This window comes from Thunnus maccoyii, chromosome 12 (genome assembly GCF_910596095.1).
Source record: "Thunnus maccoyii chromosome 12, fThuMac1.1, whole genome shotgun sequence".
In the NCBI taxonomy this organism is placed as follows: domain Eukaryota; kingdom Metazoa; phylum Chordata; class Actinopteri; order Scombriformes; family Scombridae; genus Thunnus; species Thunnus maccoyii.
The window spans coordinates 17,218,986-17,244,265 of record NC_056544.1 but is presented as its reverse complement, the minus strand read 5'-3'; the positions used below and the strand labels follow the sequence as shown (position 1 = coordinate 17,244,265).

The 25,280-nt window shown below is 38.9% G+C and overlaps 3 protein-coding genes across 3 annotated transcripts; all 3 read right to left on the bottom strand.

Annotated features, from left to right (window-relative positions):
* Positions 1-6,053: 6,053 nt before the first annotated feature.
* LOC121908944 (forkhead box C1-A) lies at positions 6,054-8,258 on the bottom strand. The gene has a single exon (XM_042429279.1). The coding sequence runs from the start codon at positions 7,895-7,897 to the stop codon at positions 6,479-6,481; it is 1,419 nt and encodes a 472-aa protein (XP_042285213.1). The 5' UTR covers positions 7,898-8,258; the 3' UTR covers positions 6,054-6,478.
* Positions 8,259-15,109: 6,851 nt separating this feature from the next.
* Positions 15,110-19,345, bottom strand: LOC121908961 (forkhead box protein F2-like). Its single transcript, XM_042429294.1, has 2 exons — positions 17,279-19,345; positions 15,110-15,612 (listed from the first exon to the last, which is right to left on the bottom strand). The coding sequence occupies exons 1-2, from the start codon at positions 18,231-18,233 to the stop codon at positions 15,440-15,442; spliced, it is 1,128 nt and encodes a 375-aa protein (XP_042285228.1). The 5' UTR covers positions 18,234-19,345; the 3' UTR covers positions 15,110-15,439.
* A 551-nt stretch (positions 19,346-19,896) lies between these two features.
* On the bottom strand, positions 19,897-22,924 carry LOC121908958 (forkhead box protein Q1-like). Its single transcript, XM_042429292.1, has 2 exons — positions 21,463-22,924; positions 19,897-21,340 (listed from the first exon to the last, which is right to left on the bottom strand). Exon 2 carries the CDS (start codon positions 21,038-21,040, stop codon positions 20,204-20,206), a length of 837 nt encoding a protein of 278 aa, XP_042285226.1. The 5' UTR covers positions 21,041-21,340; positions 21,463-22,924; the 3' UTR covers positions 19,897-20,203.
* Between the last annotated feature and the right edge of the window lie 2,356 nt (positions 22,925-25,280).

Sequence of the window (25,280 nt, the reverse complement as noted above, 5' to 3'; positions counted from 1 at the left end):
GAGGATCAGGGGAAGAAAACTGATGTGAAGTCGGCATGTGTGCATTGCAGTAAAACAGATTACATTCATTGAAAATGTATGAATCTGAAAATGAATTTGTATTTATTGAAAATTATTGTTCAATTGAAACATAATAAAAAAAGAATTGACTATATGTGCTTTTAAATGTATTATTATGTAATAATTTATCTTTTATTCATTTGTTTTGTCTCTGATTTTTAATGTTTGGGGTTTTTTGTACTTTTTATAATATTTTAGTAGCATTTACTGTGTTAATTGTTAAACATCTGAAGGAATATTTCATTTTCAGGAAACACACAATACATTTGTATTATCCCCTCATCATAATTAAATGTATTCAGATTTTTTAAATCATAAAACACAAAATTTCTCATATTTCTGAATCATAAGGTGATTATATTTTGACTGTAATTTTGATAACATCCCTTCACATTCAAAGAAGAGACTGAGTTTTTTTTTTTTTTTTTTATTTCAGCCCTACAGCAATCTTTTAGTCTGCTGTTGATGTTTTCATAGCCCAGTGGCCGCCTTGCACCATAAAATGAGATGAGACCCGCGAAAGACACAGACAACTGCTACTGGGGCTCAAATAGCAGTAGCTGCACAGCTCTGAAGTAGCCCTCTCATGTCACAAGTTACAAGAGTTCAAGTTTACTCAGTTTGCACCCTGCAATCAGGAGGCAAACTCAAACTGAATTTGTTCTGCACAGAAAACCTTTCCGAGCCATGATTTCATTTGTATATTTGTAAATATATGTGCATAATGTAAATATGTATGGTTGCATGCATATTATTATGTTCCTATGTGCATGTCATGCAATTTAAAATACTTATTTCATGAGTAAGGACCAATATTTTTCAATCAACCAAAAATATATATATATATATATCACTGCATCATTCTATTATTGTTTAATTTAATTCTAAACGATGTAATTCATGTTAATTTATTATTAACTAAAGACAAACACACACGTCTGGCAACATGTGTTTTGCCAACATACCCTACTATAAAAAGCAGAGTGATTACAACATTAAATCCACTGTAGAGGTAGCAAATCATGTTTTTTTACACGTATAACACCTTTGGTTTGTTTGTTCAGTGCTTAAAAATAAACAACATTTACAGCGTTACATGCCTGCGTTTGATAGGCTATCTAAAAAATCCGATGTATAATAAAATAATAAATAGGCTAATATATAAATACAAGATTCTGATTTTATCACCCACACCTGCGGCAGAAAGGAGCTTTATTCCAGTCTGGCCATTCAGATTAAAAAGGAAGGCTGTAAAGTCGGGGAGTATGAGACCCTCAAAATACATAAAATGAAACTGCACTTGACAATAAATTACTGTAGGCTATGACATGCCTGTATAATTGGGACATTCAACTGCTCGGTGCGTAAAAAGGTGCCATAATTAGAAACCGCAAGCCGGAGCGGCAGAGAAGCAGGTTTTGTGTAACTTGAAGGCAACTTTGTTCGTTTTTGAGGTATCTCGCCAAGGCTGTCGGGTTATTCGCAGGTCGGCCGTTTCCCCCAGCTTGGTGTGAATTCACAGTGGCCCATTATCCCTCCATCTCAGCACCATGAGTCCATTTCATTCGGTTTGAAGATGATGCACGAATTCAGGGTCATTATTTAATCCAGAAGCCTTGTTTACACCCCATCCCTCTGCCTGTTTTGACAAAGCTGAGTGAATAATTTCTTTGAAAATTATCATTTGTCTTCAAAACGAGACGTGCAGAATAAGAGGCTGCACGCAGCGGTTATTCTTTCCTTCTGAGAGACAAGTGCTGGACCTCCAACCTTTCACTCGTTTGGCCGCAGAGCAGACAGAATTTGCGTCTATGGACTCATAATTAGAAACAGATGGCGCTTGGAGCTCGGGTGCTGTACACTAACTGAAAGCTAAAACACAGCATTTTCCACTGAGCTGAGCTGGTCATCAGCCATACAGGTGCACACACAGTCTGCAAGGGCTCACCGAGCCTTCAGCGCACCCTCCCTCTTTGTACTGATCAGAACATGGGATAGGTTAAATCCAAAATTACGCATTACACCTCTGTTTGCAGGTTGCGTCGTATGGATTTCTTCTGGGAAAAGCTGTGGCCCCGAACTACATTACATTATATTTAGTGTTCGGCTGCAACCAGTAATGGGGGAATAATCCCTGGTTCCTAGATGATCCAAGACTGCAAACATTATAGCCTAGAGTTTCGGAACTCTAAAAGTACTCCGGTGACCGTAAAAGCACCAGAGAGGTGCTGAAAAGAGAGAGAGAGAAAAAAAGTTTTATCCCGTCTACTTCTGTGTGTACTTCAATTCATATGTTAAACATCTATCGAATAAATACAGCATCTTTTATTCAATACGTGAAGGACAAATGAGTTATCAGTGACTGCAGCCTAATTCCCGTCAACAATCATTTGTTCTTTGCAGAAACTAACAGGATAGTCAAGCTTGTCGAGGTAAAAATAACACGTGTCAGAAGTGAAGGCTGCATAGTGAAGTTTTTCCTCCAGCTTGTGGTTGTGCAACATCAGCTGACATAATTGTTACCTACAACAAATTAGTCATAGACATCAATCCATATATTTTTTGCAAAGTTTATAATATTGAGATTATTTGATAGCTAGTGATTATTGTACCCATGCTTTTCCTGAAATAACATATTGTTATGAATTGTTGTTGAATTTTTTGTGCATTTTTCCTGAACTTTGACCTGACCTCCAAACACACAGGCCATGGTACCTTGCTTTTTACTGATACTCTTGTATCAAATAGCCTACGTTTAAGAAAATATCGTAGAAAATACATAAAATTATTAGTATATTTAGATTATATTTTCCAAAATACGTCAATAACCTACACTCGTCTCTCCGGGACCCTGTTTCACTTTATAATAGAGGAAATGATCGTTAGCGATAAAACAACAATATAAGAATATTCAGTCATTTAGAAAATATTTGATGTCTGCTTTAGAAACCCATTCAATAACAAATTCAAAATAAATATACAGTTTGGGAGTGTTACATATTAAGGGCATGGCCAACACAGACGCTTTGTCTTTGCTATTTGACCCAAAGCAGTGAGGGAAATTGTGCATTTTCAGGAATGTAGCGGAACGTTTCAGGAAAACGCAGGGTAAAGCCTTGATACAGGCTGAAACAAGGGTCCCCGAATATCTGAAGGAGCCCCTAAACACATACACTATGTGGACCATTGGCCCCCAGTTTAATGAAACTTAACCCATAAGCAACATCTGATTAGACTTTGTTGTTTTTAGTTCGAGCTGTATGCGGGGACATGACTGTAGCAGCAACAGCGAAAAACGGTAAACCGTATTCGTTCTAATGAAAGTGAAAAATTAAATTTGCATTGTGTTGTGGCCCTAGAGACGGACGAGGGGCCCTTTTTCAGCGTTTAGCTGCATTCGGCTTCTGTAACTCATTTCTGGATTTTTATGTTTTTCTTTTCTTTTTAAAAACATGTATTATTTACAATTCTGCGGAGTTAAAACCCACAAACACCAAGCTAAGCTCTACTCTGGTCGTCCTTAGCGCTCTCTCTCTCTCTCTCCTCTCTCTCTCTCTCTCTCTCTGTGTGTGTGTGTCTCTCTCTCTCTGTGTCTCTCTCTCTCTGTGTCTCTCTCTCTCTCTCTCTGTTTCTCTCTCTCTCTCTCTCTCTCTCTCTCTCTCTCTCTCTCTCTCTCTCTCTCTCTCTCTCTCTGTCTCTCTCCCTCTCCCTCTCTCTCTCTGTGCTATGTCCTGTTATATTGTTGATGGTGCTCTGGCGGCCGACATCCTCCTCATTGACCCCCGTCTCCCTCTCTGCCTTTTCCGTCTCATGAAAAACGATTCCAGCTCTCTGATTGAATTTTATTCCTTCCTGACCTGGTCTATTCTGTGAGGACGCCATCAATCTTTTGACTAACACGACGTTTGTTTATTAGGCCTATACTTGGGAAAGTATCTAATGACTTTTATGAGCCTGATTATGGTTGTTGCAATCGGGAAAGAGGGGAGACTTACAAGCAGCATTTCACTGTGGCTACATTGAACAATGCATATATTTTCCTTTTTGTTCTCTGCTGTTGTTGTTCACATTTATAGACCATGCCAATAAGGCCTTTATAGTCTGAAATATGCACATGGCCTGCAGCTACTCACAAGATATTTTGTTTTGATGTGTTGCTCTCTTGCTATTGTAGCTGTCGCTCTACTCGTGTTGGTCTAGAGGCCCAAAGCGGTCGAAAGGGATATAAGGAAAAATCCCAGCCAATCCACCTTCCATCTGCAGAACACTGTTTCAAAATTACATTAAATTCATGCTATAGTTTGACTTGGTCTTAAGTGGGTTTTGACTTGACGCCTGTCACAGTCTGTGAGACATGTTGACATATCCTTCGTTTAATGAAACCTTTGCATAGCGAAGTAAAGCATCTAAACTGTCCACAAGTAGTCAAATAAAGGTTTTTTGGGTTTTTTTAGATAAAGGTTTTTAGATAGAAAAACAACTTGCTCGCTTGAGAATGTACATGTGCAAACTGTAGAGGTGCATTATTACTGGCACATTTAGTATCAGATATTACTATTATAATTATCATGCTACACTATATTTGCAAACAGTATGAAAATCACGCCTATAGTTTAGAGTTCTTCTGAAAAACCACATTATTATTATTGTTATTATTATTATTATGAATAATAGTAGTAGTCGTAATAGTAGTAGTAATAGTATTAATATTAGTATTATTTTAAGTATTGTTATTATTATTATTATTGACGTTGTTTTTGTACAGACTGTACATGCACAATTTTACGCACACGTTACGCACGAATCTATCCAAGTAAAAACAATTTTAAAATTTGTTTAAATGATGTAATAAAAACAAAAAATACATTCAAAATAAATACATGTATTTGATTCCTAAATATTTGAATTAATCCCAATACAAATAATAATAATAAAGAATAAAAAATAAATAAGCTGCGTTGATTGTCGTCTGAAGGTAGAGAACCACAGACTTATATTTAAATTATTTTAAACAATTTCCATTGATATTTAATTATGCTAAATGATCGTGGCCTCTTGACGTTATTGATGAGCTGCCGTGTAAACTGCTTAGAAGAGAGTGATTACCTTTCATAAAAGAAACCACCTGATAAAACCTTTATGACTAATTCCTATATTTAGAACAAATGCCATCTAGGTTCTCAATAAAAACATCCATTTCTTGCACTTAAACATCCAAATACTCTTAAACAGTATGACGAGATGCGTGTTAAACGTGATGGTCGTAATTGTCTTCATTCACGTCAGTGTCATGTCAGACTGGGGAGAATTCAAACATCAAAACTGAAGTGACAACGGGACTATCTTTGGCATGTGTGGTATGATATTAAGTAAGCACTGGTATGCGCCAGTAAACACACAAGGCAATCCAAAACAAAGTTGTGCTGTGTGTAGTCTGTTTCCCTGGTCTGGGCCTCATGTCAACATGATCTCTAATCATCTCTTATAAATCTACAGCACTTTAATATGACTATACAAATATAGGTAGAATATAAAATATGGATCTGAAAGTTAAAAATCATTAACAAAATAAATTACGTTCTTTGTACTAGCGCACGCTGTTGGATACAAGTTTCCTTTTTGCCTCAATATTGTTTATGTTTCCTCAAAGACTTTTCCTCTAAGAAGACAAGGAGGAAAATATATCCTTGCTTTTTGTTGAGCAAAAATATTTAACGCCTGAATCTGTGCAGCAGATTATAATCCAAACATCCTCCATTTATTTTCAAATTATTTTAATGAACGCACACCATTAATGACCAAATTCTAAATCTCAGAGGGGCTGATCATAACGGAGGCCTGTTTACCTCTCACACAAAACTAACACGGGGCCAGACTGAGTGTAAAATATCACCCGCCTGTATTCAAGTCTGTAAGAAACGAGGCGTAACTTTAACTCACATAAAATGACAATTTATTAAACAAACAAACAAATCCTTCAAAAATACGTTTCAACAAATGAAGAATCTTTGAAATAGTACGTCGATATACACGTTCCTTTTTTAACTTTTATAATGGAACATAGGTTTTGGACAATTAAGGCAATTCAATTTAGAAACACTTTTTTGGTGTTTGGTCCATAATATCCGGCTACAGTTTAGAAATAAATTACTATATGCAATTTACACGACCATGAAAACTGACATATATTTAACATAATCACATAAAGCCACAGAAGCAAAGAGAGACTTACGTGTTATTTGCAGTAACACTGTTCTTTAGAAAAACCAAGATCAAGTCTTTTCTGTTTTTGTTTTCTGTCTCATATTAGTCCATATTGTGTGGGCAGTTAAGAGGGGGGAGGGGGGAGGTTGAATTCAACTAAAAGAGTTCAAACACCGTGGAGAAAATACTGAGCATGTTTTTTTTTTTTTTTTGGTCAGAACTTGCTGCAGTCATATACGAAAGCTCCCGAAGTGCGATAGATGGACTGGCTCGGTGGGAATGACATCTGACAGCTGTTATTCCCATTCACCGGTGAATTATTCAAGCCAATTCTTTGGGATTCAAACATCTCTCGGACTGAATGGAAGTTCTGCTGCTGTGCTGGGTAAGCTGCGCCCAGATGGCCCAGGTCTCCGGCCTGGTTGAGGTACCATGAGGTCAGCCTCCCTTGGTGGGGATGGTGGCCCTCCTGCCCAGAGTTTAGATTACCGTGGGTCAGGGAGGATGAGGTGGTAGTGACTGAGTAATCTGGCAACGTTTCGTCCACGGTGGTACTCGGTGCCAAGTGGCTAGATCTGTCCCCGGCGTACAAGCTCATGGCTTGCATGTTACAATGATAGGTTGCATTGGAGGTAGTGGAGATGGAGTTTTGGTTACAAGGGGAACTATAGACAGATGTCTGACTTGGAGAATAGTTTAAGGACAAAGACGGTGTTATACCTGTCCTGGTGGAGGCGGTGAGGCTGGGGGTGAGCTCAGTGGCCCCTTGTGGGGACCCCCGGAGGGAGGTCATGATATTGTCTACGCTGAAGCCCTGCGTCGAGGCCTGGCCATGGTGTTGGTGGTGCTCAGAGCTGTCCATGCCGATGGACCTACTGGAGGGGATGCTGTGAGGGCTCCCACTGGACATACTGCTGCTGTCCGGGCTCTCGATTTTGGGCACGGTGCTCAAAGAAGGCGAGTCGGCCTGCGGTGGTGTCACAGACCCGTTCTCTGTCTTAATATCCTGGATCCTCACAGGCTGGGAGCCCTGCACCGACTGCTCCTGCTCCCGGCCTTGCTGCCTCGGCGGCACGTCCTTCTGCAGTCGCTCTTCTTTCTCTTTCATCACGTCCTTCTTTTTGAACCGCCGCCTCCTCCTCAAGAAGCTCCCGTTTTCAAACATGTTGTAAGAGTCTGGGTCCAGGGTCCAGTAGCTGCCTTTACCGGGTTTTTTATCATCACGGGGCACCTTGACAAAACACTCATTCAGGGACAGATTGTGTCTGATGCTGTTCTGCCAGCCCTGCTTGTTGTCTCGGTAAAATGGAAACCTCTCCATGATAAACTGGTAAATCCCATTTAGGGTCACCTTCTTGTCAGGCGAGTTTTGGATAGCCATAGTGATGAGCGCAATGTAACTATAGGGGGGTTTGACCATATCCTTGGGCTGGGGTTGGGGTGTGTATGGTCCATAAGCCCGGGCCATGCTGGCAGGGTATTGGTCATGAGCCGCATGAGAGTACATGTTCATAGGTGCTGGCATCCCTGTGTATCCCCCTCCGGCAGCGGCCCGGTAGTAGCTCGGGTCGCTGCTGATGTACGGCACGACGCCCAGTGAGTTGGGACTGGAGACGGAGTAACGAGCCTGCATGTCTTCACTTTGATCCGGCGAAAATAAAGCTCCAAAATAGGCAGACGGAGAGCTCCACTTCTCCCTCCTCTGAGTGCTGAGGTGTTCAAATCACAGTTCCCGACTACTCACTTAAAAAAAGCAAGAAAGACAAAAGTCTACCAGCAGTGCAGCGTGCAGGATCTCAGCCGTGTTTAAGCCGTCCCCATCTCTGTGTCTCTATGAAACGCACATTGAAAAAGTTCTGAACTTTGGACATCCGTCACCACACAGGACTTTTGCGCAGTTAAATTCTTTCCTCCTTTTTGCTGCCAGAGGAGCTCCTCCCCGAAAAGAGCACGAGTCGTCCAATGGGAAGTGAGGCCGTGCAGAGCGAGCAGAAGGCTCCTGGCCACACTCTGAGCTTTTAGAAAAAGGAGAGGAGGTGTCGGTAACTCCCAGCCCACTCCAGCCAAGACTTCAGACGTGACAGAGCAACTCACATGTACACAATCAGATCATGGAGTGCATCACACTTAGTTGCAGAAGAGTCATCCTTTGTCAGAACTGCAGTTGTGTTAAGAAAAGAAAATTAGATGACTTATCTTTTACATTTGCAAGTTAAATAATCACATATTAATCTGGGTATTATAACATTAAATTGATTCTGATATTTATCTAGAAAAATCCAAATTTGCTCAAGGCAGTGCTTTTATTTGTCGCCCATAATAAGAATATTTATTCATTCCAGTTTTTTTCTCTTTCATTTTTTTGAAAAGAGTGGATAGCAGCACCAATAAACCAAATGGCGTGATTAAAGTTCGCTTTTACGTCCGCAAAAGTGCATTTTATTGGTTGAAAGACTCGACACTGGCTGCGAGATCAAAGCAGCACAGGGCTTCGCATCACTGGCGGTGGGCGGTTAAGTGCGATCTCATTACAGCGGGAATTAAGACAGTTTGGGCTGCGTGAGGCCAGAGATGTGAGAGTTTATTCAAGAGAAGGATTTAAAGACATGCAGGGAACCAAATGGGACGACAACGACACCTTACACGTTGGGTTTTTCATTAAAATGTTTGTTGGGTTGAGAACTGATTGTCACTTTAACTGAAACTGGACTATTAATGTAATATTTTTAGTATTAATGTACAATTATTTACAGCCATATATTATGTTTTCATCACACAGATGTAACTCATTTATTCATTTTTCTAGTAAAAAAAAAATATCCGGGGAGATTACAATGTATTTGATAGCAAACCACATAATTTGCCACCATTCAGTCATTTTTAAGTCTGAGGTTTGTTAGGAAAATAGAACATTTTTAAAGGCGTTTTTCTCCAAAGCTATAAAGAAAAATCCTCAATAAATCGACTCAGAAGGCCTCTGTATCGCCGTGCTGTCAGAGGCGACTGTGCATGAAATTGTTAATGGTCATTGTGAGGCAAAGTTACAGTCCCAATATCGATGTAATCCTTTGCAGGTCGTCTTAATTAAATGTCCGTGCAGTGGCCTGGTGCTCCGCGGGTTTCTCCTTACATGGACCCGGGCATGAACTTTTTCCACCGCCCTGGGCTGTTTACACAATTCACGACGGGCCTTTTACTTAATACCATGGCCTGCCCACCTAGTCCCCCCGAACTCTTTATTAGTTAAGGGAAGCACAGTGAAAAACATGAATATGTGCCAAAATAATAAACAAAACATTTTTTGGCTGTTACCTGTTTTCTCTCTGTTATTACGATGTAATGAGGGCAGCGTTATTATTAGAAATAAATGTTATAGCTTTCTGGAGATGTAAACACCTGTTTTAATGTCATTTGCTCTACAATTTAATTACATTTTAATGTAATTTTATTTTTATTTGTCGTTTCATCTGTTTGTGACTTTGTACCAACACACGTCATCTTGTCTTTCATTATAAGTTTTACAATGAAAAGTGCAACAAAAGGTCATAATGAAATTAATAACACATAATCAAACAATTGTAATATAGATTTACTGTATTACAACAACATAAAGCCAAGTTCAAATGTGTAATGAAGTAATAGCCTATAGTGCAGTATATTATATATAATACATATATATATTATTAACATCAAATACTGATGTTAACCTAAAAAAAAGTGAGTTAAAATCCAACTCACAATGATGCTGACATTATAAAAAAAAAAAAAAAAAAAAAAAGAGAGAGAGAGAGAGAGAGAGAGAGAGAGAGAGAGAGAGAGAGAGAGAGAGAGAGACAGAGAGAGAGACAGAGAGAGATGAGCCTTTTCAAAGTTTATCATAACTGTGAATTTGGCTCCCTCTGGAGTTCAGAGGGGGTAACTTTTTGCTATTTTTCTTTATATACTGTAGGTTGTTGTATCTTAATTATAGCTGTTTATTATAAACCCTAATGAAGCCACTTATTTGATGACCACCAATCATTTCAAACCATAACTTTCATCAAAATCAAAATACATTGCACACACTGATGTGCACCTCCCTGTGTGTGTGTGTTCTTTAAGAAGAAAATTGTTATACCAGAACTTTAAAACCTCTGGTGACAAATAACAGATGTTATGATTCAGTTGTGTCAAGATCATAAAGTATGTAAATGAGAAACACAACTGAGATTAATTTTGTCACACCTACTAATGTGTGTGTGTGTGTGTGTGTGTGTGTGTGTGTGTGTGTGTGTGTGTGTGTGTGTGTGTGTGTGTGTGTGGACGTGTGGTGTACGTGTGTGCGTGTGTGTGTGTGTGTGCGTGTGTGTGTGTGTGTTTGGACGTGTGGTGTACGTGTGTGCGTGTGTGTATGTGTTTGCGTGGGTGTGTGGTGTATGTGTGTGTGTGTGTGTGTGTGTGTGTGTGTGTGTGTGTGTGTGTGTGTGTACCAGGTATTACTCAATTACTCATGTTATGGGGACATAGCGGACTCACCTACATTCTGGGGACTAAAAGCAATATTGTATATCATTAAATTAAGGGTTAGGTTTAGGCAAGTAGTAGTTAGGGCTTGTGTAAGTCTCCAGGAAATGAATGTAAGTCAATGCAATGTCCTCTGAAGCGATGGAAACATGAATGTGTGTGTGTGTGTGTGTGTGTGTGTGTGTGTGTGTGTGTGTGTGTGTGTGTGTGTGGTGTATGTGTGTATGTACTTGTGAACCTTGGGAGTGGGGATGTTTTTTGAGGACATTTTGGCCCGTCCTCTCTTTCAGACAAACTTTCAAGGGGCTGTTTGAAAGTTAAGACTTGGTGTTAAGGTTAAGTTTAGAATTAGGTTTAGATCCAGTTTAGAGTAATTGTTGGGGTTAGGTATTTAGTTGTGATGATTAAAGTTGTGGTAAGGGGCTAGGGAATGCATTATGTCAGTGTGGGTCCTCACAAGTACAAACGTGTGTGTGTGTGTGTTTGGGTGTGTGTGGTGATGGCTAGTTGAGCTATTTTACCATCAGGAGCTTCTAAAAAGCACAGAGGGTGCATTTATTAGACACTGCTGCCACCGTATGGTCTACTTCAGTACTACAGTTGTGTTCTGACTGGACAAAAGCAATACAAAGAGGTTATCAGAAAAGGGAAAACCATGACCTTGAACATTGAGATTCACTATCAGAATGCTACCTGGTAAGTAGGCAAATAGTAAATGCCACTTTGTATATGGTGTATTTTATAAACTACATACAATTTTAATATTTCATCAGTTTGGTTCATGCCAGGAAAAGATTTAGTTCATGACACTAGTGGTAGTCTGTCAGGAGATTACATACAATAGCAGCCTGTCATTGCAAACAGTCTTTCTGTGGTGTAATTTAATTGAAAAGCTGACAAAAACTTGTTGGCACTCCATTCAGGATACACTTATGGTGTAATAAACATATAGTAAACTTTGATTGGCCATTAAAAGGATAAAACCTTTCCATTGTCTGCCTCAATCGTCTAGAGTTGAGTATACGAACAGATAATGTGGATGCATTCACTAACCTAGTATTCATGACATCAATGAATGCCCTTTTTTCAGTAAACCAAGTGAAGATGACCAAAACCTTACCATCACCAACCCAAATATGTAATTTACCCCAGAAATGTAATTTGTCATAAGCTTAACCAACATGACCGATAATAAGCATAACTGGACTACAATTGAAGAAATAGGTGGATGCAGACAAATTTCCATACTTGAAAAAATATACTACTTTGCAGTTTTCATGCAAAAAGTCAGGGCTTTCACTTTTCATTCTATTTGTTATGAACATTTTCATAGCATTTGTATGAAGTTGCAGCTTTTTAATCAGATTTAATGGGCATGAAATCAATTACAAGTTAATATGGTTTTAATGTAAACTCATGCATCTGAAACTAGGCCCCCGCAGTGTTCATATAAATTATTTTAATTCAGTGCATTAAAATAAAGTCGCCACAATTCATGGTGTGCACTTTACAGTTGCTGTTGTTGAACCACCTGTGCACTACACTGTAAAAAAAATATGAGTGTGCTTTTACACATACCCTTTTAATACATACCTTGATTTATATGTACAAGCATCTGTCACCATCATCCTCTCCCAATCTCTTCTTCATTTACTCCTCTCGGTCATTGCTTGGACAGCAATGATGTCCAGGAATCTGAGTATGCAGACCGTTGATGGAGAATGTTGATCATTATACAGTGTACCTAAATGTTTATCTTTATTTGTTAATGTGCTTTACTTCAAGTAAAGGTTTTTGTTTAAACCTCCAATAATTTCATCTGAATGAAATTACTTTTCCTGATGTTTTTTTTCCTGCTTCTATCATCTTGGTTTTGTTTTTTTTTTTTTCTTGGCCCTAAACTTGTGGAAGCAGCCCATCAGTTAGAAACACTGCCTGCAATGTCATACAAGAATATGGTACACATGTTGTTTGGTTGGATTTTTTTTTGTACAAAAAGTAGTGAAACCCACAACCAACCCCTCTGCTTTGCCAGCAGTGCAATCGTGCAATCTCTGACGGTTCAGATGGAACCACCAGTTGTATGATAATATTACTAAACATGAAGACTGTCCCTCTACGTTATGACTCTACATTTTTTAAATTATTTGCAGTCTGCATGATGCCCTTTTAAAGTTTAGTTATTTAATTTACAAGTATCATTTAATGTAATTAATATAACTTGCTTGTGTGTGGCTACTTGGATTGTTTTCCCATTGATTATTATTTCTTGCAGATTCCTTCTTCTGTTCTTTTTTTGGTCTTTTTTCTCTATCTGGTTGTACATGTTGATCAGTGCTGAAAATCATCTTTTGGGGAATTACACAAAGCAAGAAAATGTGAATAAGGAAACAAATCCCAGCCAAGAAGAACTGAGTCTAAAAACAAAGTGAATGTATTCACTTCAAAGGTAGAAAAAGGTGACACATCATTTAAACAAACAATGCCTGTAGAGCTGTGCAAGTGTGCAAAACACTGCTACTGTGTTGTTTCATTATTAGTTTCATTATTATCATTTTCATTATTTTAAAATTAATTTATGATCATCTTTAGCATCGTGGACAGCAGAGACACTATAATCACAGGTCTGCACGTGTACTCACTTTTAAATGTCTGTTTTAGGACATTATACCGATTATTGTATCCTTGGAATATGTGTCAAATGTTGACATTATTTGGATGAATACATATATTACGTAATATAAACATGCAAGCGTATGATATTGTACCAACTTCTTCAGACCTTCTCGGACCTGGACTCTGTTTAATGTCTGTCAGAGTGCCTATAGGATGATCAAATTAATAAAATGTGATTTATTCTAAACCACTTTGTATCTATTATATGAATGGACTTGAAGTGTTTGTCTTAATCTAAAAGAACATTCCATTTAACCATCTTAATGACAAAGCTTTTATGTTTTTATCAGTATTTTTGGTGAGTGCTGGATAGTTTATATCACACCATTCATCTAATTTAGAAACAAATTTAGAACATAAAGACTGTCAAATAGCCATACTATACAGTATATAATATTTTCTGAGCGTATATCACAATTTTAAACCTTTTTAAAGAATAATCTCCTGTTATTCTCTCTATCCATTTTCCAGGGTTGATGAGCAGATTGTTTTCACAATCTTCATTGTGAAGATCATTTGTCGATACAATTTTTCTGTCATAGTTTTATCAGCTCATTCTTAAAAGATTCTGCAATCCAATCAGAAGTGATTTCATCATTTCAAAATCAGTTTTTCTTACACCGTATCTCAGGCAACGCTGGTTTTCATTTTTGCTCAGAGAACCTCACTGTAGAGGCTCCATGTAAGAGGGACAGTATATAAACTACAATGCCTGTATTTGTGGATAACTGACATAAAATGGTATCAACTTTACCGGCAATCAGTATCTTACTGTGACTGAATGGCACACTTGCTGCACAATCTTTTAATCTAAAAATAAATGTGTGCTCCCTCAATTTTCAGTAATGGAGAGAAGGTTAAATTTAGTTTGAGTCCTTTAACATTGGATCACCGCTAGATGGCGGTAAAGTCACGTGAAAACCAGCAGGACGGCCCAATGAAGGGTCTGTTCAAGCCTTGTACGTGTGATATGTCTTTCTTGGAGATTAATTTTGAAGTAATTATTACAATACAATTGCACGTGTAGGCTAACTAACAAGATGCTAATTGAATTTAAATTATCCTCAGCGTACGAATAGTAAACTGTCTAAAAATTGATGACTTTCTTTTAAACCATTTTAACTGTCTTTTCGTAATATGCAATGTTTGAATAGCACAAACTGTGGATCTGCACAATATCTTTGTTAAGAGTACAGGTGGTGAAACTGATTGTACACTAGTTTTAGTGTGAATTAAGTGTGGTAAATACAGCACTGATTCATCAGAAATATGATTTTAGGATGGGAATACCTGGAAATTAGAAATTGACGATGCACGACGCAACGACAATGTTTTGTACCATATGTGTGTTTTAGCACTGCCAAGCTGTCGCAAACTACAAGTTCACTTTAAACCCAACATTTTTGAAGGTTCAGGAATAAAGAGAAATAATGGAAGTCAGTGGTGAAATCGCCTAAAAACTGCAACATATGAAAGGAGACAATATATAAATAAAAAGAATATTATTAAAATACTGACAAAACATAAAAATATATGATAATTTCCCTCCATAATAAACCAGGTTTTTATTAATAATAATAATGAGGAAAAAAGCTGACATGAAAAAATCCAAATTGTCCTTTAAAAATAAATCTTTTAATCAACAACTTCAGCAACATCAAGAAAACAAAGTTAAGTGCATGAATAAACATAAATTGAGGTGTATGCTATGTGTTTTTCAGTAAAAATGTAAATATTGCCGCTTATTCATGCGTGTGATCAGTCAGTAATATAATGAGAATGTATAGTGACACAATAGATCCTCACATCATGATATAACCGCTGCTAAACGGGTAAAAGGTGAGTTTTCATCCTCTCTGCTTCCACACTGACTCTTCAGAAAATAAAACCTCCTTTCTTCTTTCTCACCAACAGTTCTGTTAGAATAACTCCTGAGGGTTGTGTTTAGCAGAAAAGTTCTTGACAGATCTGTCTTGCCTGAAAGTGGTTTGTTTTGTCACATTACACATGGCTTGACGTCCTGATAGACACTTTGATGATGGTGATGAAGCTGGTGATAGTAAGATCCGCCGGTGCTGGGATGCAGAGAAGAGATCCCATTAAGGTTCAAAACGAAATCCTTCCTGTCACACACAGGGGCCGAGTGGCTGGAATATCGAGACAGTCCCACTGTAAACAAACAGGACAAAAGGTGATCAGTGTCATTTCAGGACGATTTAGTCGAACTGAATATGGATTTTTTTTTTTTTTTAAATCTAGTAGATTTCTATTATTATTTAATCCAGATACTCAGTAGGTAACGGATACTAGAGGGTTGTCAATAAATCAAATTGATGTATGCTGCATTTAATAATGTTTTATAGATCAGTTATAAGCCATTAATATGAACAACTTTTGGGTTGCCAAGTTGTGAAAAATCCATTGGCTGGTGTTGAATCTTTTGTATTAGGTAATAATACAGTTATAAATGTTAGTAATCAATACTTAATAAATGCTCGTCGGTTTCTCACTCTGTTTTCTAATAAACCACTGGGTCAGCAAGTATAAATGTTAAGAACATATTTATAGTTTTGTTTTTTTTCTTTTCTGCCCTTAATTTATTTTATTTATTTATTTATTTATTTATTTTACAAAAATCCATCGAGTCTGTAGTTGTAAAGTAAAGTAAAGTTGTTGTAAGTTGTAAATGTCATTATGTTGAGTTAAGAAATATATTTTGGTCCAGATGTTGTACAGCCCTTTCTCACAGAAAATAATTGGTGAAACGGTCCATTAGGATCTGCCTGATGGACTAAAATACAAAAGAGAAAGCATGTATCGTGGTGGAGGAAGCGAAACTCCTGCCAAAGGATTTGTCTCAACCTGCTAACCCAAAACATGTTCTTATTAACAGATCGTGACTGATATATTATTTATTAACCACCAATAAAACCAGTATAATGGGTTTTTTTTAATTAGAAACTGGTATCAATTTGTTTAATCGTGTGTATTAAAAGACAATGATGAAAAAAATATAAGAAAATGAAACTGTAATTAGCTTAGTATTTGAGCTGTTGTGGCTCATGTTACAGGCTTCGATGACGTTGCAACGTAATCAGCAAAAATCAAAATTTTGTTCCAGTTTTAAGAACAACTTTGTAAGTGTAATTTTGACATTTTCGTCACATCTTCACACGTCCCTACACCCCCATAAACTCATATAAATGGTACTTTTCGACATGTTATTTTTATTATAGCTTTAGTCGAGGCCTCCAAACAAAACTTGCATGTTAATGCAATAAAGTTGTAGGGAACCTTATTTATACACCAGGCTCAAAAACAGTGCACACGTCATACACGATTTTATGGTGCATAATAAAAACTAAAGAAAAGCAAACACCTCGTGTTTTCTAAATTTAACTGGATAAAAATCAATCAATAGGCCTAAATGCGCGTTGGTTCGATTTTATTGGGGGCAATATTATGTGTGTATTTATTGCATTTACATCAGATTTGGTAAGATAAATTTATTCTTAAACTGGCTCATATTGGAGTCACAATTTGCTAATTTCATTTGCCTTGGACGAGCATTTATTTATGTATTTTTTATCGAATGCATTTGATAAAATCAAATGAAATTTCTTATGGAAATCTAATTTGTATAATTTGTACGTCGTTTAATACGATACTACAAATTAAAAGAATATTATGCAAAGAGCAACGATTTCTATTTTTTGATGGTGACTCGTCACAACAATTTAATCTTAACCGTGAACTTTGATTCTTATAACTAATCATGGTGCAAATAGCAAATACAACATACAGGTTATATACAGGTCACTCAGTGATGCTTTACCTGAAACGTCAGAAGAATCTCGTGCATTATGGTGCAGATAGCCTTGATCCAGAGAGTAAGATGGCATTCCCGCGTGCAGAGCAGAAGAAGTGGGGCTGCTTGATGCCAGCGACTGCTGTTTGATGTATGAAGATACACCAGGTGAACTCCAGTGTGAGGCTGCATTTGCATACGGCGACTGACAGTCCAAAGTGCCTACCATCGCTGGGGAGGACTGCAGGGGGCTGCTACTGCTGTCCGGGCAGTAGTCCGCGTTAGAGGCCACCTGACATGCAGCCATGTACGATGACCCGGAGCTTGATGACATATGTGGGACGTGATGCCCCCCTCCGAGTCCCTCGTAGCCCCCTGGCACCGTACCACCCATCAAGTCTATGTTGTAGCCGTTATGACACGCTAATGAGCCTGAAGGTGACTGGAAATCAAAGTTTTGCGGCAGCATAGACGCACCAAACCCTATACCATTCATCATCCTGTACATTGGTTTCAGGGCTTGGCATTTCCTACGGAACCCCCGAGGTCTGCGACGAAAGGAGCCCTCCTCGAACATAAACTCACTACCCGGATCGATTGTCCAGTAGTGGCCCTTGCCAGGTCTGCCGAGACCTTTGGGCAGCTTTATAAAACATTCGTTCAGAGACAGGTTGTGTCTGACGGAATTTTTCCATCCCTGATATGATCCCCTGAAGAAAGGGAATCGGGCCTGCAGGAACTGATAAATTTCACTCAGGGTAAGCCTTTTTGTCGGTGAGCTTTGAATTGCCATCACAATGAGGGCAATATATGAGTAGGGGGGCTTTTCAGGGCGTCTCAAGCCAGAGTTTCCTTTTTTCCCTTTGGCTGATGTATTGTGCGCGCTCTCCATCACTGGCTGTGCGCTCAGCAGAGCTGCCGCTGGACTGCAGCGCAGAAGATTAGATGGATCCAAATGTTGCTGGGAGCTCTCTGTCGTCATGGTGGGGGTCTATAACACGTGGGGAAATCGCTTTTCCTATATTTCAAATGCTAGTAAAGGTTCCCTAATGCGTTAATTGAAGAAGTCAGTGTCCCTTTGCGATGCTCTGCGCGTTTATAGCCATGAAAATCAAGAAACGCCAGCCGCTGTTCCTCCTTCCTCTCTCTGTCCATTGCTGGCAATAGTCCCACAAGAGAGGGGAAATAAAGCTCCTCGACTTTGCTTGCGCATATCCACCCGGCCAAACACAACTCGACCACCTATCAATTCTTAAATCTCTCTCTGCCCCTCTATCCCCCCGAAATCCCTCCAAGAAATCGCCAGGAACTACTCCCTCCCCATCTGGCCAGGATCCAGACTAGAAGCCGGACGCAGCGCAGTGGAGTAAGACAAATCTCCTCCCACGACTCGCTTTCCAAAACACTATGTCCACATTTGTCAGACCAATATTTGGCACGACAACTTGACAAGCCATGATGAATAAAACGACACAGTTTGAATACATTTAAATAATTCATTTTGACCTCCTGTGGAGCAGCAAACAGAGACGATGCCTGCCAGTGGTTTTATGTTCTAAGGTGTGCATGCAGGAGAAAGAGTCCTGCAGTGTTCATTTGTTTGGGATCTGTTCAGGGTTAGGACTCTGACATGAGAGGAAGCATGCTTTTTCTTTTTCCATCAGAGCGTGCCAGCATACCACACACAGCGCAAGTGTCAATTTACCTCTTGGAGCCTGGATTGCATCCCTGGAGAAATGAATTGATTGGAAAATCTAAATAAAGTCTTAAGGAACAATTAAGATAACTGAATGTTCCAATATATTTTGCATTTTGTGCACCGTTTACTACTGTAAATGGCCTTCTTTGCGTCTTGGTGTTTGCCCTTGAGGAGTATTACGCATGTTTGGTTTCATTATCGAACAGGTCGACACTAAGAACGTGAAATTATTTCCCCAAACTCCAGCAATGTTAGAACTAAACACCCAGAATATCAGCAACATCAAAACTGTAACCCCGCTGCGTCCAGGATGCACAGCTGGTTTAAAGGATATTTACTTTCTAGCCTCAGAAGAATAGGCCTTGGAAGAAATTTCTTCCTATTGTGGATTTCGAGTTCAGTTCTCTCAGAATGTTTCCTGCGCATGTGTGGAGATTGAGGCGACAGCTATTTGCAGCGCCAGACTGAAAACATAAATATTGGATGCCCCTATCCGGTAGCTGCGAGCTTCATGAACAGTGAAATGTAAATACACTAATAAGGGATATTAATAATAGGCTGCATTCATTTCATTTTTCATATGTTCATATCATTATTATTATTATTATTGTTATTATTATGCTTCCAATCAAGGTTAAAGCTGTTGCCATACAAAATCTGGACATGTGAGTTGCAAAGTAATCAAGAAGATATTATATAAAGGAGGAGGCTAATGAAGAGGAGTTCCTTGGTGTACTTGAAACCAATCCTAGAGTTCATGTGGTAAGGTGCAGTCACATGAACATTGCTAAATTGGCCCCTAACAGGTGTAGGTGCCTCATACAGGTGTCAGTCCTAATTTGGCTCAACATGAAACACCCTGACTACATTATAACTTCTTTAGAAATAATTAGCTACAACAATGCAACGTACAAATCAAAATGAGATAAATTTTTATTTCGTTATAATGAGCACAATATTGGAAGAAGAGACACAAACACAGTCAAAGTGCATTTTTTAACACGTTTGTTAAACAAACTACAAATTTAATAGGCAGTTCAGTAACATTGGCAATAAAGAACGTGTATAAAACAGATCATCTGGGACATTACCAGAAGTATAAAAAATAAACTGCAACACCATGCCACCACAAACTCAATTTAATCCCATCATATGATGAAAAAGGTTGCCATCTGTCTTTAATGTTTGTTCTGTCCTTCTGTTGTCCATCATCAGTGCACACAGATCACAAAGGATAAAGAGTGATTCCAAATTCAATTCTGAAATCGCAAAAATGTCTGTGAAATCAGCCCATCGCTGTAGGCGTGTGACAAGTGCGCAACACGGGAGTTCATATAGGCTGACTTGACGAATGGAAATGAGGCAGGTGTATTTGAATGAGGTATCATTAGTTCAGTGTAGCGCGGCCAGGTGAAGGCAGGGTGTAGTGGTAAGTCGTTGTTTGAGTCCCTCTTGAAGGGCTTGCTGAGGATGCTGTCTATAGCAAATGAACTAGTAAACTTGACAGCGGGCTCAGTCCTGGTGGCGGGAGCGGACTGCGGAATGATCTGCGGCTCCTCTGCGTGCTCGGACTCCTCATGCACTCTGCCGAACTTTTTGTTAATGCGCTTTCTTCTGCGACGGAACACCCCGTCCGCAAATGTGTATTCGCTGTGAGGATTGAGCATCCAGTAATTGTCCTTTCCCCAAGGTCTGGACGGGTCCCGGAGCACTTTGAGAAAGCAGTCGTTAAGAGACAAGTTGTGTCGAACCGAGTTCCTCCAGCCGGTGTAGCTTCCCCTGAAGAACGGAAACTTTTTCATCAGATAGTCGTTGATTTCCGCCAAAGTCAGACGTCCAGAGGAGGAGTCCCGGATAGCCATGGCGATGAGAGCGATGTATGAGAACGGGGGTTTGGGTCTCCTTGTGTACGGCTTTGACTTGCTGCTGGTGCATGAAGTAACAGGTGGAGGACTGTGCGCCACGCAGTCTCCATCCGACCCCAGCTCCTCCTCAGCAGAAAGAGGAGAGCGCACACTCCCCTCTGCATCACTGGACATCTCCAAAAGTTTCATGCCATAGTGGTTCCCGCACAACACCTCCAACTTCATGCTTCTGATGAGTTCTCCTCTTATTTACTGCTGTATAGGACCTGCGATATGCGATATGCTCTTTGCGTAAAGTCTCGGAGCTTGTGTGCGTTCAAGGCGCTGAGTCCTTTAAATTGGATCCAAAGAAGTCTGTCTTTGTGTCATACCTGCCGGGGCTCTGAAGCCCGTCTCACCTACAGTCGGTGTCAGCAGCTGTTTATAGCTCACCTCAACTCAGGACCAACCCCGGGAGGGCGGAGTTAGATGATTTCAAAAGGTTTGGAGCATCACAAAACATCTTCACATTGCGTGCGTGATTGTCTATAATAAAACCATGATCATAATCAGAGTTTCATCAGAAACTTAAAGTATAGTATTTAGCAATTAGTAAGAGATGACGTTCACTGAACACCCTATTCAATGCGGCTTTATTACTGTCTCACCTGTGAAATGTGATCTGGCAGACACCTTGGGACTATTTCACCTGAGACAACCAGGTGGCGTATGCTTCCTTTGTATTTCTAAGGTGCAGTGCCTGCAGGTAAAATCTCAGTTTAGGGTCATTTGTCAGTTCCAGGCAGCACTGTAATCACAGCCTGAACTATCCTTTCATATACTGTTTGAAATTCCTCCTTATACTGAAAACAATGAACTCCAGGTTGTTAAAAGATTGAGACCACTCCCAGTAAAGATGTTCTCTGTGCCAACAGAGTAGAGACACTGAAGTGCTCTTATGATTTATCACATCAAAGCACTCATCCTTTACTGCAGCTGTGGACTTTAGATGTTCCAACTTAACAGCCCACATAGAAACCACTGTTATTCTGTTTTTCTCTCTTGAAACAAATAGTGAGGTCTGGTCCTTCCATCCTGTTGCTCAGTGCCAGGATAGTGGGTTCACCTGAGAAAGTTATTGTGATCTATTTTCTTTGTGAATTAACTGCCTCTGGGTTTTGGATTACTTTGGAACAGAGAGAGTCAATCCCAAGGAAACAATTATACAATTATGAGAGAAGTAAAACAGGTGAATAGGCACACAGAAAATAATTCTAAATTCTATGATATTATGTCTTTAGTAGCTAATGTCAGTGTGATACATTCTCCTCTTACTCACTCCTCCAGGTTCATCTGGGTCATGTTGAACTCAACAACCCATATTTGTGTAATTGCTAGTCTTATTTCCTGCAAATGATCAGACCAAAACACTGGTTTCACTGGTAGTGCTGCAACACCAAATAGTCAAATGGAAAAATAATAATCCACCTGGAGACCAGTGTTGACATCACACTCTGGCCCCGCTGATATGTTGTCACTATGTCAAGTGGTTTAGCTTTTGTTTATGCAAACTGTATGTTTTCAAGGTGTTTTTACGTGTTTGTGCCGGTGTGAATGTTTTGATTTTCAGGCAATGTGGGACACCCAATCCCAGGTGAAGTCACTATTTTTGAAAGGTGGCATGTCACGGATGGATTCCCGTAAGCTAACCACACACTGACAAGAGCTCAAATACCATGTATTCACTCTGTTCACTGCATGTAGCAGCTTGTGAGGCTATCGTGTATTGTTGTTGGTTCTTGTACGGCATACATCGAGATCTACTTAATAACAGCCTATCTGTTATGGCTTTACAGGTCAAACCAGAGACAAACCTCATATACTGCCAAAGGGGTATAACTAATAGCTTTAATAATGGTTAATAAAGCATTTACTATGCTTTACAGGTATGTTAAAAGTCATAAATAATAACTTTTGGGAAAACTTGTTTTGACTGGTTTGCTCACTTGTTTTTAGAAAAGAGCTGCAGACACTATGGAGCACATTTGTTAACATCATATTAACACCTACAACTACAGACTTGATTATTAAACCCCTTTATTAATGAGTTATTAACATTCATAACTGTAATATTACCATATAGAGAGGATAAACACCAAAAATGGGTTTTTACACAAACTGGCAACCCAAAAGTCATTCATTCTTCTATAAAGCATTAGTACATTATCATTTAATTTAAAAGTAAAAAATATATGAATATTAATAATTAATTAAAGCCTGTAGTCACAATTTTATTAGACAGTGGTACCAAAAAAAGTGGCTTGTCTACAACAAACAACAGCAAATTAGCTTTACTTACTACTACAAATATAGTATATAAATATACAAGCAGTAGCTCGTAGGTAGTAGTGTATTCAGTAGTGAAAATTCAGATGCTCGGCAGGCATAGATAATGAAAATGCTTTACATAATACCCCCTTGAGTTAAGATATGTGTCTGTGTAGTCACAGACACCCTGCCATAAATTATTTTAACCAGAGGCTCCTGTTCTTATTTTCTTATCCTTTCTTTGACTCTCTGTCAAGATCAGTCTGTGAGATTTATGAGCACATTAGATTACGGTACAGTGTGGTGCCTTTACGCAGACACTAGATCAGATAAGGCCTTTCAGTTTTCATTAACTAGGTTTTTTAAGCACACACCTGTAAGTTATGAAAACAGAAAACCTTCACAGTATGAAGAATGTTCTCGGAGGAACGGTGAAATAATGTCATCCATATTTGTACGTGGTGTACACTGTCCATAAAAGCAACATTCTTTCTTGTCACATTGAAAGTGATTTTGGCATTTCTGATGCAAACGTCTGTTTAGGTGTAGTATGTTGTCACTGCAGCTTTAGCTCTGGTCTGTAGTTATGTTGGAATGACGAACATTGTGAAGCATGTAGTCAGACTTCAGTGAGTGACAACCTGACTAATACAGTTCAAGAACTCGTTGGCACTGTTTCCAGCTCATAAACCTCCAAGAAACACAAACTGATGCCAGTATAATAAATTGCATGCATACATTTATGAATACAACATACTATGATTATGCCAAACACACATTAACTGCATGACAATGTCTTTACTGTGTTGTGTATTTAGCTCATCGTTGGAGCCCTGCAGTTTCTCATAATTTTGTAACCTCTAAGCTTCAGTTAAACAATACAATGCTGTCTGGAAGGTGACTTAGCCTAGCAGTAACTCATGAAAGAGATGCCGTCACATGCACATGATTTCTAAAATGAGTTCCCTCTGTATGTTGCTGTTTGTAAAGGTAAATAGCTTTCCAGTTATTTGTTGGAGACCACAAGGAAGAGGAATAAACATTCGTAGTTAAATGCAGGTGTTAAGAACAACATTGAGTCTACATACACACACAATGTGTGTTCTTGTGTTGCATTATTTTTCATTTAATGCCTTGGTTTCACGTACCAGATTTTTCTACTTGAGGTTGATGTTTGCATGTTTGCTTTTTGTGTGCATGCCCAACAGAGTGTCAGTAATCTGTTGACAAGTATAGTGACAAATTGTTACATAGGATATACAGTACAGGTAAAGCCTCCCACTATGAGTTGACGATATTAATACAGAGGTAGGTGTTGTGAAGAGAGAGACATACTTCAAGTTAGTTCATGTATTTGTGTAAATCTGTTTAATTTGATCATTTATGTATTGCATAAATAATTGTCCTACATGCCAAGACAGATTATGAAACATTTTTTAAAATATCTGAGAAAAGTATTTGAAACTTTCATAACATTTCAGTAATGTACATAAACTGTTGCACCAAATTTCACAAGATGTCTAAAAATAACCCTGTGAAGATGTCCTCCTGACAGGGATTTAGTTTGCATAACTCCCGCTCAAGGGTTGTGTCTCTGTCTATGCAAACAAAAAGCTTTTGCGTGTGAGGCGGCAGTTAATTTGAGACATTCAGATGTTTTTCAGAGGGTTACGCTGTTGAGAGCGTAAAGTTCACTGAGTGGCTTCAGAGTCGTATTCAGAGGTTGAAAATAGAAACAGAATTTTATGTTGATTCCAGGCATTCCTTCATGCTATTTATGGCAGCTGTGTGTTTAGTATCATTGTACAACACATCCCACCTTAAAATATTTCATCAGCCACTAATTATTGTATTTTGACAGCTCTGTTTTGAAACCGCATTGCCAGTGTCTCAGTATTTAACCGGGGCATTATGGTTTTGCACAAACATGTGTGTGTTCTTAGTCATCATCAGACGGCTTATAGTAGTGTCATCATGTATATTTGCTCTCACAAGTTTCTTCTTGTACGCTCCATCCCACCCTCTTAATGCACACATCTGTTTTTTCACCTGTAAGCACTACTACTGTAATGTATGAAAGTCACAATTATGCTGACTTTTTGCAAGTTTTTCTATTTTCTTGACTCTTTAATATTCTTAAATAGATGATCTGTTTGGC

What these genes read in the sequence shown, in the direction of transcription:
- LOC121908944 (XM_042429279.1), bottom strand. Translation starts at nt 7,897, where the DNA reads ATGCAGGCTCGTTACTCCGTCTCCAGTCCCAACTCACTGGGCGTCGTG.
- LOC121908961 (XM_042429294.1), bottom strand. Translation starts at nt 18,233, where the DNA reads ATGACGACAGAGAGCTCCCAGCAACATTTGGATCCATCTAATCTTCTG. An exon ending in AGATTCTTCTGACGTTTCAG is followed by an intron (nt 15,613 to 17,278) that starts GTAAAGCATCAC and finishes GTTTGTTTACAG; the next exon opens with TGGGACTGTCTCGATATTCC.
- LOC121908958 (XM_042429292.1), bottom strand. Translation starts at nt 21,040, where the DNA reads ATGAAGTTGGAGGTGTTGTGCGGGAACCACTATGGCATGAAACTTTTG.